The following is a 16110-nucleotide window of genomic DNA, read 5'->3' as shown; positions in this document are numbered from 1 at the left end:
TGACTAATATGCATAACCTGGTCCGTGTGTGAGCGCCAGAGAGCCTATCATGATGGAATGCCTGATGAATCTTACTCTTTGTTGCTAGCTCTGCTGCGCTTCACTGCTCTCTCGCACTACTGGATAATGCAAACCCCGCCCATTTTTCCGGGGAGCCAATGCACTCGCAGAACATCTCCGCGTTCCTGGCTCTCTTCACTCGCGCGCTCTCTCTCTCTCTCCCCCCACACGTACACATGCGTTAAATCCAAACCACGCATCACACCTTCGTACGGTAGCACTCCTCTAGGTCGAGCGTTTCCCTCTCGCTTATTGCGGTCGCTATGTCGAGTGTTAGAAACGGATATCTCCCCCATTTGAGGAGAACGAGGTGGACTTTTCTCTGAACTTCGTTCTGTCTCCTGTTTCATCTGTCACGAACTCTCACGTGAGTAAATAGGCCTATCCATTTTCCGTCCGTAACTGCCCAAATCTTTGCTGTGTATTTTCAAACGGTTCCTCTACTAGTCGAGTCCCTGCACCGCTTTATTAATCGCTTCTAAACCCTCCATCGTGTCTCTGAAACGGCTTCACTTCCATCGCAGGGCGTCTGCGTGCCAGTTTTGTTTTCTGGTGCGCACGCTATTGCTGCGGGCTATTTGCGGCCGGCTGATTGGTCCGTTCTGATTGGTCGGTTCTGATTGGTCCGCTCTGATTTGCCCCCGAAAGCGTTCTCCGTTTCGCGCGCGTGAGCGACGCACCTGTCCGTGCCAGGATGAGAGGAGCGGCGCACGGAGTTACTCTCGAAAGTGTCTCATAATGAACAACGATCTTAACTAACAAACAAAATGTTAATGCTTGACTATCTCGAAACAGGGTGGATAATTAAAATGTACATTTGTAATTGGTATCGATTGATTTAAAGTGTGGCACGTGACGAGGGGCACGCTCATTTGACCAGAAGGAATGTTTACACTTCCACTAGCATTTGTTTCTCTTGACCTTTTAAGCATTAGAACTGCCAAGTTCATGACCAGGCTTAGACCAGTAGCCTGAGTTTGAGTCATTAGAACATAAAACGTGACATATACGGGTGTATCCTATCGTCTCTATTCATTAATCCCGGCTTTATGTGGAGAACCGGAAACATTTATATGGCGTCAAGGGCATGGCTGATTGATAGTTAAAGTACATCAGATGTTGTTACTCTTTGTGCATGACTTTCCTGGGAACTGTGACTTATAACCTGTTAACTGTGCATGTTTGTTGCGAAAATGTACTTCGGAAGACCTTCTCCACTGTCTTGGCAAAGACTGAATACACATACGCACCCTTGCACACACACGCACACTCTCTCTCTCACACACACACACACACACACACACACACACACACACACACACACACACACACACACACACACACAACATTGGTCTATATCAATATCAATCTATAAGTAATGAGCATAGAAGTGGTTCCCGTGTTCAGCAGTCACCTGTCACCCCGTTCTCGGTGCCGTGAGTGGAGCGGTCCTCTGTCACTGTGTGGGGCGGCTGATGGATCAATGTAAAAATATCGTTCCACAAGAATGCTTCGGCCTGTACGGCAGCAGCCAGTGGGGTTCTGCGTGTGAACGCATTCACTGAATGAAGCACGCACAGGCACTCGGTTGTAAGGGCTGGTTGCGTGTGGATCATGTATGTCACTTCACTTCCAGCCTCCGCTGTTATGGCTTGTATGTTTGGCGTTGTACTTGCGTATAGTTGAGCAGAGAAGCGCTAGAGTGAGATTCTTCTGGTTTATTTTGAGTGTCTCCTGCGCTCATGTACACAGAATGCTTATTAGTCAGTCAATTAGATAAGGCTTAAACACACACAGACACACACACACACACGTAAACACACACACGTGCTGCTTGTGTGTTTGGTGTTTCTACTTACACCAAAAATGTCCCAAAAGAATGATTTGTATGCTGTCGTCACTTTGTCTTTCAGGCAGTCGAAATCGATCCTGCCCTAATATTCTACGGTCCTGTCGGGTAACAGTTTAGTAGTTCAGCGCAGAGACACAATGATGTCATCAGGATATTTATAGACAGGTTCCCCCAGGGGACAGTTCACTGACAGCCGTGTCCGTATTGGAGCATTCCTTGTTGTGTGTGTGTGTGTGTGTGTGTGTGTGTGTGTGTGTGTGTGTGTGTCAGCTGGAATGGTATCATAAACGCTTTGGGAAATAAAATCTGTGCACTTTCAGATTTGCCGACAACCATCTTTTGGCTCGGGCGCAGGAGTAAAAAACTTTAATGGGTTACAATCACAGATGGTTCAAACCATTCCACAAAATGTGCAATAACTATCATGCTCTGTTATATAGAGCAGTGTTGTTGCTGTCATATAAAAAACACACAGCAGAACACATAGACCACAGAAGAAGATGGATGGCAGGTGTTACAGAGCTCTACAGAGCTGTGTGTGTGTGTGTGTGTGTGTGTGTGTGTGTGTGTGTGTGTGTGTGTGTGTGTGTGTGTGTGTGTGTGTGTGTGTGTGTGTGTTTGTGTGTGTGTGTGCCCGCACACACACGAGCGCATGTGTCATGAATCTTTGAAAAAGTCTCACATAAAAAACCTTTCTGTTGAAAGTGGTTATGTAGACCTCTATAAAATATATCCAACTACTTAATAATTGCTGTAGGCTAACTGGCTAAAGAGTGGATCTTTCTTTCTTCTTTTTTTTTCATTCTTCATTGGTTAAACTTTCCTGCAGTGTTAGCTTTGCGCTGTAAATCAGACACACACACACACACACACACACACACACACACACACACACACACACACACACACACACACACACACACGGGCGCACAAAAGTTGTGTCCATTGTGACTGCCGCAGTAAAGCAGGAAGCCCGCAGCAGTGAAGAACTGTGGTATATGGATTAAGTGCGTTGGCTGGCCTTTAAAGCAATGATGTGCTGAGCCATCTCTCGCCAGTATCTGGCCAGCTGTCACTCAGTGCACACACTGAATGCACGGGGGCACACAAGCACATCCACATAATGCATCCATCTGATTTGTATACATGTCATGTCCACACAGAGTATTTAATCAAATTCCTTCTGAGCTACGCTTGAAATCGACATCATTTAGAGTGACACACTGTTTGTTTGGACAATGGATGAGAACGTGCTCTACAGAGTTGGTAGCGGTGACGTAATGTAGGACAGCCTGCGGTTTGAGAATCAGCCAGAGACGATGATGGAATTTCAGAGAAAAAAGCACAAAAATATCAACTTCCAAGATTTGTCGACGTGGTGGAATCATATTTCTCAGCTAGCCTCACCCATCACTTTTAGCAGGCTCTGCGAAAGCAGCAGCAGCCATGATGCTGTTGTCTTTATGATGAAGCTACTATAGGAGAACAAATATGGAAGTCAGGCTTTGAGAGGAACGGTCTTTGAGAAGTCGCATAGTCTTCGAGACGGCACTTTGTCTTTGAGAGGAAGCGCCGCGTGTGTTTGATGATGCTCTAGCTTCAGGCGCCATTGCTAGCATGTCGTATTGCGTTAGCATGTGCTATTATTAAGTGCTAATAATCTGTTCCCTGAGCTCAACTCTGTATCTCTTACATGACAGCCTTTCTCTCTTTCGTTGGTAGCCTATTCAATCCTTGAACGTAGCCTCACAAAGCAGAGGTTCTGAGGAAATACAAGGACCTGTAATCAGCAGCAGCAAATCTTATATTATTATTTATATTTCCCATTAGGTGTACTCATCTCCTTCCTTGTGAGTGATTTCATTTGCCATTTTAATACAAATTGTCCCATTTTTCAAACGCTTTCCTTGTTTTGTCACATACTGTTTGGTTCACCCTAGATCAGCCCTTGGGAAAGAGGGCGGCAGGTTACATGACACTGTCGTCCGTCCTTGTGTTTTGTATTAGGGTGTCTCTTGTCGTTTCCTTCCCTGTGGTAGTAGGAAGCGGAGGAAGCGGAGGGAGAGCAGCGATCAGGAACAACATGCCTGCAGGTCGCGTTGCGTAATGGGTATGTTGCATAGCCACGCTGTGTGGCTCTGCTTTGTGAAGCCCAGCACCCCTTGGATGCCTCTGGCTGAGCAGGGGTCTGTCCTGGTGAGGTATCTGGAGTCTGTGTGTGCACATGCTGTGCCACAGCAAGTATGTGCAATGGCTTGAAATCCAAGGAGACACAGACAGACACACAAACACACACACACATACATGCATGCCTTACACATGCACGCGGCACAGATGCGCATGCACGCACGCACGCACGCACACACACACAGCAGATTCCATCAAACTGTGTTGTATTACCAGACCAAATCTGTGCTCATGTATGTTTAGCATTAGGGCTTAGCTCCCTTCCCCTGGTTATTTAAAGCTCATCATTTCTGGTTGAGCTCCTGCGAATCATACTCCTGTTACAGAAACCCCTCTGTCCAGAGTGGTACTCTATGTATTTTTAAAGATTTCACTATTTGGTGCTAGGCAGGGAGTGCCCTGTACATAAATCAAATGCACTGTAGCTGGCTGGACACTGCTTTAAACACACTCCCCTGGTTTGATTGTTAGGTTTGAGTATCTGTGTCTCTAAAAGTACAAATACGTTCTCCCCTTCTCCTACGCGTGACTCCTATAGAAGCTCTCTGCTCCTCTCTGTCTGTCTGTCTGTCTGTCTGTCTGTCTGTCTGTCTGTCTGTCTGTCTGTCTGTAGCAGCTTTGGCATGTGTGTCTTCTCACATGCCAGCCAGAGTGGGCTTTGTGAACAGAGTCTTCACATGTATGGCCCCCCAAGGAGTCTCTGTCTGCAGTTAATGATCATCACTTCATTCAGCATGTTGATATTATACCAGCTAGTGCTGTCTATCGCGTGTGTGTGTGTGTGTGTGTGTGTGTTTGACGGGTTCAGAGTGTGTAAGTGGGACTGGGTGATTCCATTTCTGTAGCTTCAAACGCTGTCCCCACAGTCCCCATTACGAATAGCCTACAGTGTTTTACGGGTTGCTATGGCAAGTCAAGTGGCCGTTAAGGAGGTGTGTGATCATATAGGCTTGTTGGTCCCGCACAAAAGAAAGTACCCTCTTCTATACTTTCATTCTGTCGCTGTCCCTTGGCACCAAGCACCTCAAAGACTGTTCCACGACAGTCAAATGAACCACAACGGTGGATTCTGAATCAGGCGACACTTGAACGTAGGCACCGTCCATCCCTTCTTTAGAGTCAGCGAGCGACCCGTTGCGCTTTCTCACGGGAGGACAAAACTTTCCAGGGCTTTCTCCAGGTCCTTCCCTCGGCCCTTGGTGTGGGCGGGCCCCTCTGTTAGGCCCTGCGACGCGGGCCCCTCTCTTGTTAGGCTCTGTGCTGCGGGGTGCACGTGTCCGACAGGGCTGTGAGGAAGACGCGGAGGGACGGCTCTATTTATAGAAGGATGTTTGGTCGGCGCAGCTTGAACACTTAAACACTGTGTGTACGTCGTTGCATGTCTCTGTTTGTCGGTGTGCGTGCACGTGAGATGTGTGTTTATGTTTGTGTTTAGTGTGTGTGCGTGTGCATGGGTAAGTGTGTGTGTTTGTCTGTATATGTGCTGCACACGTTTGCGTAATCGCCTATGAGTGCAGTTGCCTTGCTGGTTTCCACTTTCTACAAATTTCCACATGGATCCATTTTCTGCTCCGGAATAGTGTTTTTGTGATGTCACCTCTTGTAATTGAATCACACTATGAGATCCTGTTCTAACCTGGGACTCATGTTCCAAAGGCTGCATGTTCCATCTCTCGCTCTATCCTTCCGGGAACATTCGGGACCAGCTGTCAGTCTGTCAGCAGCTTTCCGACCCTGGCCAAAGAAAAATAGGGGAAAATGTGGGTGTATGTGTGTGTGTGTGTGTGTGGGTCAGAAACGATGAAAAAGCAGAGATTGTAGACTCATCTGACGGTATGGATGGATGTGTTCCGTTCATCCTATCCTCCTGGGAAAGTTAAGATAACCCTTGGAGAAGGGAGGTGTTTTACTTTGATAACGAAATAGGAGACCAGGCTGTTCGCTGCTTAAACTCTGCTTTAAACTTTAAACCTGAACATGTCAGTGATAATCCCTTTCATTAGCCTGGGAAGCAGATGATCCTGCAAACTCATGTTTTATTTTCTCTGGCAAACGTGTCAGACCACCCCCTCCCGTTCAGTCAGATTTCCAGCAGACCAGGCCAATCACAACAGTTGATTTAATAGGAGGGGGGGGTTGATACGTTGGCTGTACAGATGAATGCACTATAGGAGTTTTTTATAAACAACCAAGATGTCTCCCGCTGATGAGCCAAATGTTGTGTTGCTCTGATTGGGTTTTGGTCCATTAATGGCTTGCCTTCAATGCTAAAACGCTAATACACATTTGGGAGTTGGTGTACCGATGTCGGGCTACGCTTTTATGCCCCACTCTACTTATTGTTAATCTGTGTGTAGTTTGAAATATTAACTAATGTGTAAAAAATAAATTGACTTCATCCGCTATGTAACTAGGAGTTTAACGTGATTTGCTGTAAGTGTGTCTGTTTGACTTTGCACATTTGTGCCGAAGGCAGAGAGAGAGAGAGAGAGAGAGAGAGAGAGAGAGAGAGAGAGAGAGAGAGAGAGAGAGAGAGAGAGATATCTGAACATCTCTACAACCAGATGTTTGAATGAATATGGTATAGAACCTCGGTTAACGCCTGGCAGTTTACGCTTGACTCACTAAAAAAGCAAGCTAGTATGCTCTGCTAATTACATGACCTGGTTTTGATCTAAGAGCTTTTCGCCTCGACTTAAAGTTGTTGGGGGGAGGGGAACCCGTTACGTAAATCAAACACAACACAACATAGCTGGCTAAACACTCTCTCCTCTGGTGTGATCGCTCGATTTCACTCACTGTGTCTCTCTCTCTCTCCCTCTGCCCAACATGAATTGTTGGCCCATGATGCAATCCCTCTTTTCTGCCACAGTCAGTAACACAGCCAATCGGAGCACAGTGCCTGGAAGGAACTTCAGCCAGCTCGGGCTTGTAAACAATACAGACAGTAGGCGGGACAATTTAGTAATCCAGTCACGCGATTGGCTGTCACGAAAACTGTTGTCCAGTTAGTTGTTGGCATGTCCTTGTACATGGTGGGCACATGGGGTCTGTGTGTGTGTGTGTGTGTGTGGGTGTGTGTGTGTGTGTATGTGTAGGTGTGTGTGTGTGGATAACCCGGCACGGTGAGCGAACGACCTCCTCCCCAAACAGGACACAACTTTGCTGGGCAAAAGCCAAAAAGGCATGTTTAATCCAAATCAAAAGTCTCATATTGAAAATAATACAACAACGAAAAAAACCTGGGAGGAATCGATGGTCCTATCCCCCGTGGGTGGAATCCCGTCACCCACGAGGACCGGTCTATCCGTACAGGAGCTCCCGGGCTGGGAAAGCCCTGAATGAGTGGAGAAGCAGGCTATTTAAGCCCTGCTTCTCCACCTGTTCCTCAGGTGCTCTGCATGTCCTTAATTGGCCCGGGCCGGTGTGTGTGTGTGTGTGTGTGTGTGTGTGTGTGTGTGTGTGTGTGTGTGTGTGTGTGTGTGTGTGTGTGTGTGTGTGTGTGTGTGTGTGTGTGTGTGTGTGTGTGTGTGTGTGTGTGTGTGTGTGTGTGTGTGTGTGTGTGTGTGTGTGTGTGTGTGTGTGTGTGTGTGTGTGTGTGTGTGTGTGTGTGTGTGTGTGTGTGTGCGTGCGAACTGACTTCACACACTCAGCACTACCGTAATAACTCCGATTTGATGACTGTAGGTAGTTGTTAGGACATGTGTCAGTGTTAGAGTTGGTGTGTGTGTGTGTGTGCGCACTACAAATGTGTGTGGATGTTTGCATTCTATGTTCCTTGTATATTATTTCACAACTCTTTTTCCAGATCAAAAGTTTGTGTGTGTCTGTTTGGAACCTGATTGTGTATCCCTAACCTTACCCTTACATCGACAAAGCAGCTGGAGAAAGATACAGGAACTAAGAAAAACAATAATACTTGGATTGATGCAAAAATCTTCGGCAGTACACAGTCCAAATATGGGGTTTCGCCACATAATTGAATAATCCAAAATGAAAATAACTGTGGCAAAATGGTCAAATATCATGGTTTGGGCGTGTCACATTGGGTGGTCACGGTGGCCGCTGTTATCAATGGGAAATGTGTTGCTGAGGTCCGGATTTAATTGGCCAGAGGTTAGAAAGTGTAGCTCACCCTCCAACTGGTTTTGTGGTGTGCATGTGCCATGCGCTGGGTCTGTCCCTCTGAGAGCCTCTCTGTGCTCAGTGAGTCTCCACATGGTGACTGACCTTTCATTAAGGTCGCGGGTAATTTATTCAGTAAATAATAAAACCCATCCTGTGCTCGATGTGTGGGTAAATGGATTGCCCATGGTCTCCGGCTGCGCTGGTGATCCTGGTTCTGCTCGTGACGCCGGTCCCCTCTGTTGCCACTCTGAGGATGGATTTGCGTCGTCTGCATGCGGCGTCTCATTGTAGTTTTAATGGACTCTCGGGTCCAATGAATTTGAGTGAGTCATGTTGTTACTGCGTTTTACTGCATCTTTGAGTGAGCACTATTGTATTGTGTTGTTTGCTGCATCTCAGTGGGTACTGTTGTTGCTGCGCCTTTTAGTCAGTACCTTTTTTATTCTGCCTTTTTGAGTGTGTACTATCGTCACTGCGTCTTTGAGTGAGTACTTGTTGGCAGCAGCAGCAGATTGTCCGAAAACGCTTTCTATTGATCTAACTGTTGATTATTCTCTCCATCCATTTATATATCTATCTGTCTCTATCTACACAATTTACTCATAGTGTATTGTCTCTCTCTCTCTCTCTCTCTCTCTCTCTCTCTCTCTCTCTCTCTCTCTCTCTCTCTCTCTCTCTCTCTCTCTCTCTCTCTCTCTCTCTCTCTCTCTCTCTCTCTCTCAGCCTAGCTGTCCTCATGCTGAACTCTGGGGAGTAGATATAATTTCCTCTCATGTCCTTGCCGGTTGATTTTAAGTGCTTGTCTTTGAGCTCTAAGAGCATTTCATATGCAGGAAAGAATCCAGTGTTTGGCACTGAAGTTTATTGTTGATGTATATTTGCTAAACAACGCCTGCATGTCTGAAGTTTTTGTGTTTTGCGTTGCTTAAAGCGTCTTTCATGGCTCTGCATGTCTTCAAAAGGTTAGCAGCACACTCATGGATAAAACATATACACTAATAGAATATGACCAAACAGTGTTGTAATATTACAAAACACCATTATAATTAATAATTAATAATCAATCTTTTTTTTATAATCCTGTTTCATAAAATACGAACGAATACGATACAGGTAAATCTCATTTAGACTGACCTTTCTGAAGGAAATGGAAAGATGAAGGAACATGGATATTGTGACCTTTGCATAATATGGTCGCACATTAAAACAGCAATACAGTTTAACGTAAAGAGGAATCAAGTGAACACCAAAAAAAAGCAGATAGTGTTAAAATCACTTGGTTTTTAATCAAGCTGTGTGTACTTGTAAAGGCTGTGTGATATTTGGAGGGCACATTGGACACACTAAAGAGTGTAAAACACACACACATGAACTCAGACACGCACAACATCAAGTACACACACACACACAAACACACACACGCACGCACGCACGCGCGCTAAACACTCCTAAGGGCCTTTGCATCGTCACATGGCTGCACACAGCATCGCAGCTCTGGCCCAAGTCGCTAATGAGAGCCCTCCAGTGTGCACTGGCATGGCATCGTGGCCGCCCCAAGCCTCCGGCCCCGGGGGGGAAAACAGGGGTGCTGACAGACGCCTCGGCCCACTGAGACACTAACAGGCCCGTTCCTAGCAAGCTGATCGAGGCGCGACACGGAAATTCAGTTCAAACAGGAGCAGTCGACTCAATGGTATCCTGACCCCATCAGACTGGGGGCTACTAGTGGGTCTGTGCACAGGCGGAACGGAGCGTCGGAGAAAGTGAAACAAGACTCGTTCTCCTCTCTGTCTAATTGTGTAATGCGTTTTTTAAAAAACAAACACCGCCGTTACCTAATGATAGTAGAATGTGGGGAAAACTGTAGATTGTTGTCTCGTATTCCAACCACTGTGTTCCAGTTTGTATTACAGTGATATTGATGCAACTAGAACAGATATCGCATCATGATTATAGTAATTCAGTTCTGGACAACATGTGGTCCGCCTGTATAAAACATCAATGAGCTCCATCCAGACGGTCAAAATGTCATTTTGGTTTTTTCAGTAAACTGACTTGAGCGAGTGCAGTGATGTGTCATAGTGCGGCGAGAGGTCAAACATACCCTAGGAGTTTTTCCACAAGCCATAACGCCTCTGTAAATAAGGTCAGGGCACAGCACAAATAGACTGCGACCCAAACAAGTGGACTGCAGCCTCCACAGTGGGCCAGGCCAGCATAAGCCCACAGCCCCTGGGCCCGATTTTAGAACAACTTCTAGAATTCTAACTGTCATCACCGGCTGGCTGGGATCACAACATGCACCTGGCTAAATTTAGACGCATGCATCGTCGCGTAATGATGGTATTAGAGTGCAGGGCCGGGGGACACAGATAACTGGTGAACGAGATCATCGCTATCTCCGTCTCACTCTCTCTCTCCGTCCCTCTCGCTCCCTGTATTCGTATCACTCTCCATCTCTCTCTCGCTTTCTCTCCGTCTCGTTCTCTCTCTCTCTCTCTCTCTCTCTCTCTCTCTCTCTCTCTCTCTCTCTCTCTCTCTCTCTCTCTCTCTCTCTCTCTCTCTCTCTCTCTCTCTCTCTCCCTCTCTCTCTCTCTCCTTATTTGAGTTCAAGTTGCTAGCCATGTTAAAGCAACCATGGAGAGACTTGATATTTTTGTCAAATGCTGTGCTTTACTTTATAGCAAACAAGTGAAAGTGTGGTTTGCAACGGGGGTTTGTGAGGGGAGAGCAGAGGGGCCAGTTCCGTTCAGTGGTCAAACACACATTAAGCTCTATTCTAGAGCTAAAGTTCAGGCTAGTCTTTGAGCGAGTGCTACGGTCGCAGGACGCTGGTTCAGGGGTTGTGCGGAGAGGGAAAGCCTAGACTGGCTCCCCTGCGTTCTGGAGACAGGTGCTTCAAGGCTCTGAAATAACTTAGCTGCTTTGTTTCGGATGATGTCACCCTCTCTAGTCATGTCTGGTCTTGTCATTTTTTTATGACCAAACAAATGTTGTTCGAGGTGTGGATTAACATTTGTGGGAGTGAGCGTGTGTTTGTGCGTGACAGTGTGAGCGTCTGTGTGTGTTTGTGTTTGTGTAAGAGCATGTGTGTGAGAGCGTGTGTGTGTTTTTGTGTGTGAGACATGACCTTTAACCTGTAAGTCTTACTCATGTCACAGGATCTGCTTGTGAATAAACCGCCTGACGCCTGTGTGTGTGTGTGTGTGTGTGTGTGTGTGTGTGTGTGTGCGTGTGTGTCTGTGAGTGTGTGTGTGTGTGTGTGTGTGTGTGTGTTATAATGAGATTGGGATAGAAATGTTAGCATGTATGTTCAGTGCCGTAGTAGGCTTCTGATTGCCTTTCTAATATGAGAGTAATGCTTGATTCTCTTTCTCTTACTGTACATATATATTATATAGCTTATCTATAGAGGCATGATACCGATGGCACAGATATTACGGAGAACGCTGTACCTTCTTATCGTAATGATAAAAGTATATCGCTGGAAGACGATTCCCATTGTTTGTGAATTATTGCACTGAGAGCTAAATACTGTCTCCTGAGTGTTGGACCACAGAAGTCTGCAGGAGAGAGGATTTAGGGCTAAATTAGAACGGGCGGAGACAGATGTGCAGGCAAGGGATAACAGATGAGTGTTTTTATGTGTGTGCGTGTGTATGTTTGTTTGTGTTTATGGGTGTGTGTATGCGTGCGTGTTTGTTTGTTTATGTTTGTGTTTGTCTGTGTGTATGTGTGCGTGTTTGTGTGTTAATGTTCGTGTGTGCATTCGTGTGTGTTTGTGTGTATGTGTGTGTTTGTGTGTACATGCGTGCGTGTGTGCATGTTTGTGTGTCTGTCAACAAACCATGCTTTTAGCAACAGATATTCGAACCGTGTACCTCGGTAGGCTATTTTAAACATGTTTGTGTTTGTTTCCAGTGTACAACACACAACACTTTGCCCTTCCATGCGGATGGAAGTGAAGTCTGTGACTGGAATTAAATAATTCATGTGGTGACCTACTGAGAATGTGTAGCAGGACTGGAGCAGCTCTTCGCTATTAGCTAGCTGACATTCATCTCTGGTTGCAAAGGGGCTTGTTTGTTTTTCTAGCTTGTTTAAATGCTTACCCTGAGTTTATACTGGAGCGGCGCTAGGGAATACAGTCGACCTGAGAGGAGAATCCTAGATTTGTCTTTTTGAACGTAGGCCTGTATTTGATTTAAAGTCATGTAAATTGGAGAAATTATATTTTTTGGCAAGTATGTGGTAGAAAATAAAAAATGTAAATTTTATCACTCTACTATGTTAAAGCCCTCATTAGTGACATTATGATTACCACAGCCATCTAGTTTCCTGTCACGTTCACAATATATCTTTATGATATGTGTCAATATTGAAGAGTTGAAGGGAACCTTGTTCCTTGGTCCTTGCCTCAAATCAGCTTTAGTTTTCCGCTGACATAACCACACAAGCTTTTTTCACATATTCACATCAGTATGCTCTGGCCGCGTTACCTGGGCAGGCCGTACATTGGACCCAGCCCAGAGTGTTCTGTCGTGTCATGTTGCTAGGCAGATCTTAGGGATCTGGATTGGAGAGTGAGTTCATCGTCTGACCGCACTGGTCTCTTGTCTGAGGGATTTCATCTTTCACATTCTCCTTTTCTTTAATACTTCTTTGATTAGATTTTCTTTGGTTTCATTTTTACAATAAACTCATGGTTTAATTTGTTTCACCATGTTTTTTTGTTCTACATATTGTGATGTATAACTTCGTACCTTACTAAAGTTGCTATATATAACACAATATCAATCATTATTACTAGCGTTATATTATATTATCGTCCATAATAGATGAGATAGTGTCTGTCAGCCTAAATCTGCTTTCGCAGATTCAGAGAATGCTGTCTAGTTTTATTACATTTACATTTTACATTTACATTTACATTAGATATACATGGCCAATAGTTTTATTGGCCATGTATAGGTTGTATATAATATTTTCTAGGGTTTTCCATCGTCTGTTGGAGAGCCTTCACGTTAACCCTGTCCTGTGAAACCTGCTTCTAAAGAATAAGGACCGTAAGACCATAATCGTCATGTTCTTGTTTGCACCCCCCCTCCCCCCTCCACCTCCGCCCTCCCTCCACCCCTCAGCATTAAGGTCAAAGAACAGTTTCATTCACTGAGCTGCACCACTGGATCTTGTATACCTTCACAGCTTGGCTCAAGGACACCTCAGCAGGTTGTCGGCCTTAATGCCACGCAGTCCACCGAACTCACATGCTACGAAAAGAGTTCCGAAACTATGTCAATACTCTTAACTGGTCCTCAACTCAACTCTCTTCAGCCTGAGAACACAAACAACAGGTGACAGTGACAAGGCTCTGCTGGTAGTGTGTCATGCTACTAATAATCCCAGCCATGAGCTTCTGGCTGCAGTCTGCCCGTTGTGTTTATCGTGACAGAACCCTGTCTGTCGCCTCGAGAAAATGTCAGATAATCCGCAAGGAGGCCGACTGACTTACTGGTTCCGTGTGCTTTTTTTAATGCAATGAATAGACGAAGGGTTAGCTGCCTTTTATTTCACACTCTCCTGTTTCGTTTGCGCGGGCATTTGTGTGGTTTTATCCGAGAAGTAATGCGGCAACAATGGGCGCATATTTTCTACTGACGTCAAAAGAATTATGCATGCTTAGCTAAACGGCCGGTTCCTGGTACTGCGTCAGCCGTTCAGTGACACAACCGCGGATAACAATGAGAGTAAGGAGTCGCTTCACATGCTTTTGTTTGAGGGATAATGCGAAGATTTGCAACACCCAAGACGAAACGCACAAGAGAGGCATCATGGGAAATACAATTCTTCACCTTGATTGACCTTGTAGCAGAAAGCACCTTGATAGTAGTTGTACTCATACATTATTTCTTCTGTAATAATGTGTGTAATGAACTGTATATGCTACTTCAATTGGTGGTGATGGAGTGCCTCTATCTCTGCCAAGTATACAAATATTTAGTAGGATTTAAAATGCACTGATTACACCACCAATCAGTATCCTTAAACCCATCCTTAATATTATCTCTCTCTCTCTCTCTCCTCTCTCCCCTCTCTCTCTCTCCTCTCTCTTCCTTCTATCTCGGTCTCTCTCTCTCTCGGTCTCTCTCTCGGTCTCTCTCTCTCTCGGTCTCTCTCTCTCTCTCTCTCTCTCTCTCTCTCTCTCTCTCTCTCTCTCTCTCTCTCTCTCTCTCTCTCTCTCTCTCTCTCCTTCTCTCTCGGTCTCTCTCTCTCTCTCTCTCCTCTCGGTCTCTCTCTCTCTCTCTCTCTCTCCTCTCTCTTCCTTCTCTCTCGGTCTCTCTCTCGGTCTCTCTCTCCTCTCTCTTCCTTCTCTCTCGGTCTCGGTCTCTCTCTCTCCTCTCTCTTCCTACTCTCTCTCCTCTCTCTTCCTTCTCTCTCGGTCTCTCTCTCTCCTCTCTCTCTCTCCTCTCTCTTCCTTCTCTCTCGGTCTCTCTCTCTCCTCTCTCCCTCTCTCTGCCTCTCCCTCTCTCTCTCTCTTTTCCTTCTCTCTCTCTCCCTCTCCCCCTCCCCTACAGGGTGTGTGCGGCCGTGCCCCTCAGCTCTGGATGTGTGCTGCAACCATGGCCCAGCATGAGAGCGGCGGCTGCAGCCCCGTGGTGCGTCAGATAGACAAGCAGTTCCTGGTGTGCAGCATCTGTCTGGACCGCTACCACAACCCCAAGGTCCTGCCCTGCCTCCACACCTTCTGTGAAAGGTAGGCAGCCTCTCTGAGCCCTGGGCTCAGATCCGGAGCGTCACTATGGTAAAGCACAACGCCACAAATCACAAGGTCCCTCGTGGCAAAACAGTACACGTTCCCTTGAGTCCTCGACATATGGTGAGAGAGTATCGCCAAAACAACGCCCATGATGCATCCTACTGTACTATACTATATTCTACCAAACTGTACTCAATTGTAATGTAATATCTATACCGTACTATACTAAACTATACCGTGCCAAACCGTACTCAACCGTACTGTACTATACTAGACTATACTATACTAAACTGTACTCAAATGTACATTACTATGCTATACTATACTAAACTATACTAGCTGTACTCAACTGTGCTGTACTATACCATACTATATTATAATACTAATATTATCTCTGCAAATGTATTATTCAAATTGTATTCCATTTTATGAGTCCATGGTTTAGCAGCATCTTTCATCTTCCCAAGTTGTATGCAGGCATAACAAATGTTTGGAAGTCTCTTTCACTAATGAAATTCCTAAGCAAAGTTATTCAGTAAATTCCCTATTTAGTACAGGCCGACCTCGCCCAGCTCCTAGGGGCAGTCTACTAAAAAGGCAATAGAGTCTTTATTTTAAAGGCCCCCCTCTGACATCTTGTAAACGCTGCTTTCAGAGGTTGGAAAGAAGGAATCCTAGAAAAACATCCCTAATAATTGGTATTCTTTATATCTTTACAACAACTCATCAAAAGCACTGACAAAATCACTTCCATGAGTCTAACTGTAACTCCACACTCCTTCAAACTATCTTTTCTCTTCAAAGTCAAAGCACTGTAAAAACCCAACCCTGGTTGCAAAAGCCCGTTAGGAGGGCGTTTCACAACCAGAAGAACCAAACAATGCAACTCTTCAACCTCCTCCTCATCCCAGCCACGATAATATAACGCATTCCTGCCTTTTGGATAGACAGGACAGGGCGCACCCTGTTGACCACGCCTGTTGCGGTCCAGATCTAACAGTCTGCGTCCCCACATCCCCCCACATTCCCCCTGAAAGACAACACTCCTCGTGGGGTGGTGGGGGGCGGGGGGTGTTTCCTGGGGCCTTCTGTGGACAGTCTTTTATGCCTTTTATTTGTGTGTTCT

General features: G+C 45.7%; 1 protein-coding gene across 1 annotated transcript in view; it reads left to right on the top strand.

The window, feature by feature from the left end:
* Positions 1-300: 300 nt before the first annotated feature.
* The window catches only part of trim3b (tripartite motif containing 3b), a 31286-nt gene continuing 15476 nt past the window's right edge, over positions 301-16110 (top strand). The window contains exons 1-2 of the mRNA XM_079738730.1: positions 301-427; positions 14803-14981. Of these exons, the coding sequence (XP_079594856.1) occupies positions 14833-14981 (149 nt within the window). The 5' untranslated portion in view covers positions 301-427; positions 14803-14832. The remainder of the gene's footprint in view (positions 428-14802; positions 14982-16110) is intronic.

The sequence above is a fragment of the Pollachius pollachius genome (genome assembly GCF_949987615.1).
Source record: "Pollachius pollachius genome assembly, chromosome: 6".
In the NCBI taxonomy this organism is placed as follows: Eukaryota; Metazoa; Chordata; class Actinopteri; order Gadiformes; family Gadidae; genus Pollachius; species Pollachius pollachius.
Note: the sequence above shows the minus strand (reverse complement) of the source record. Positions and strands in the feature narration are given on the sequence as shown.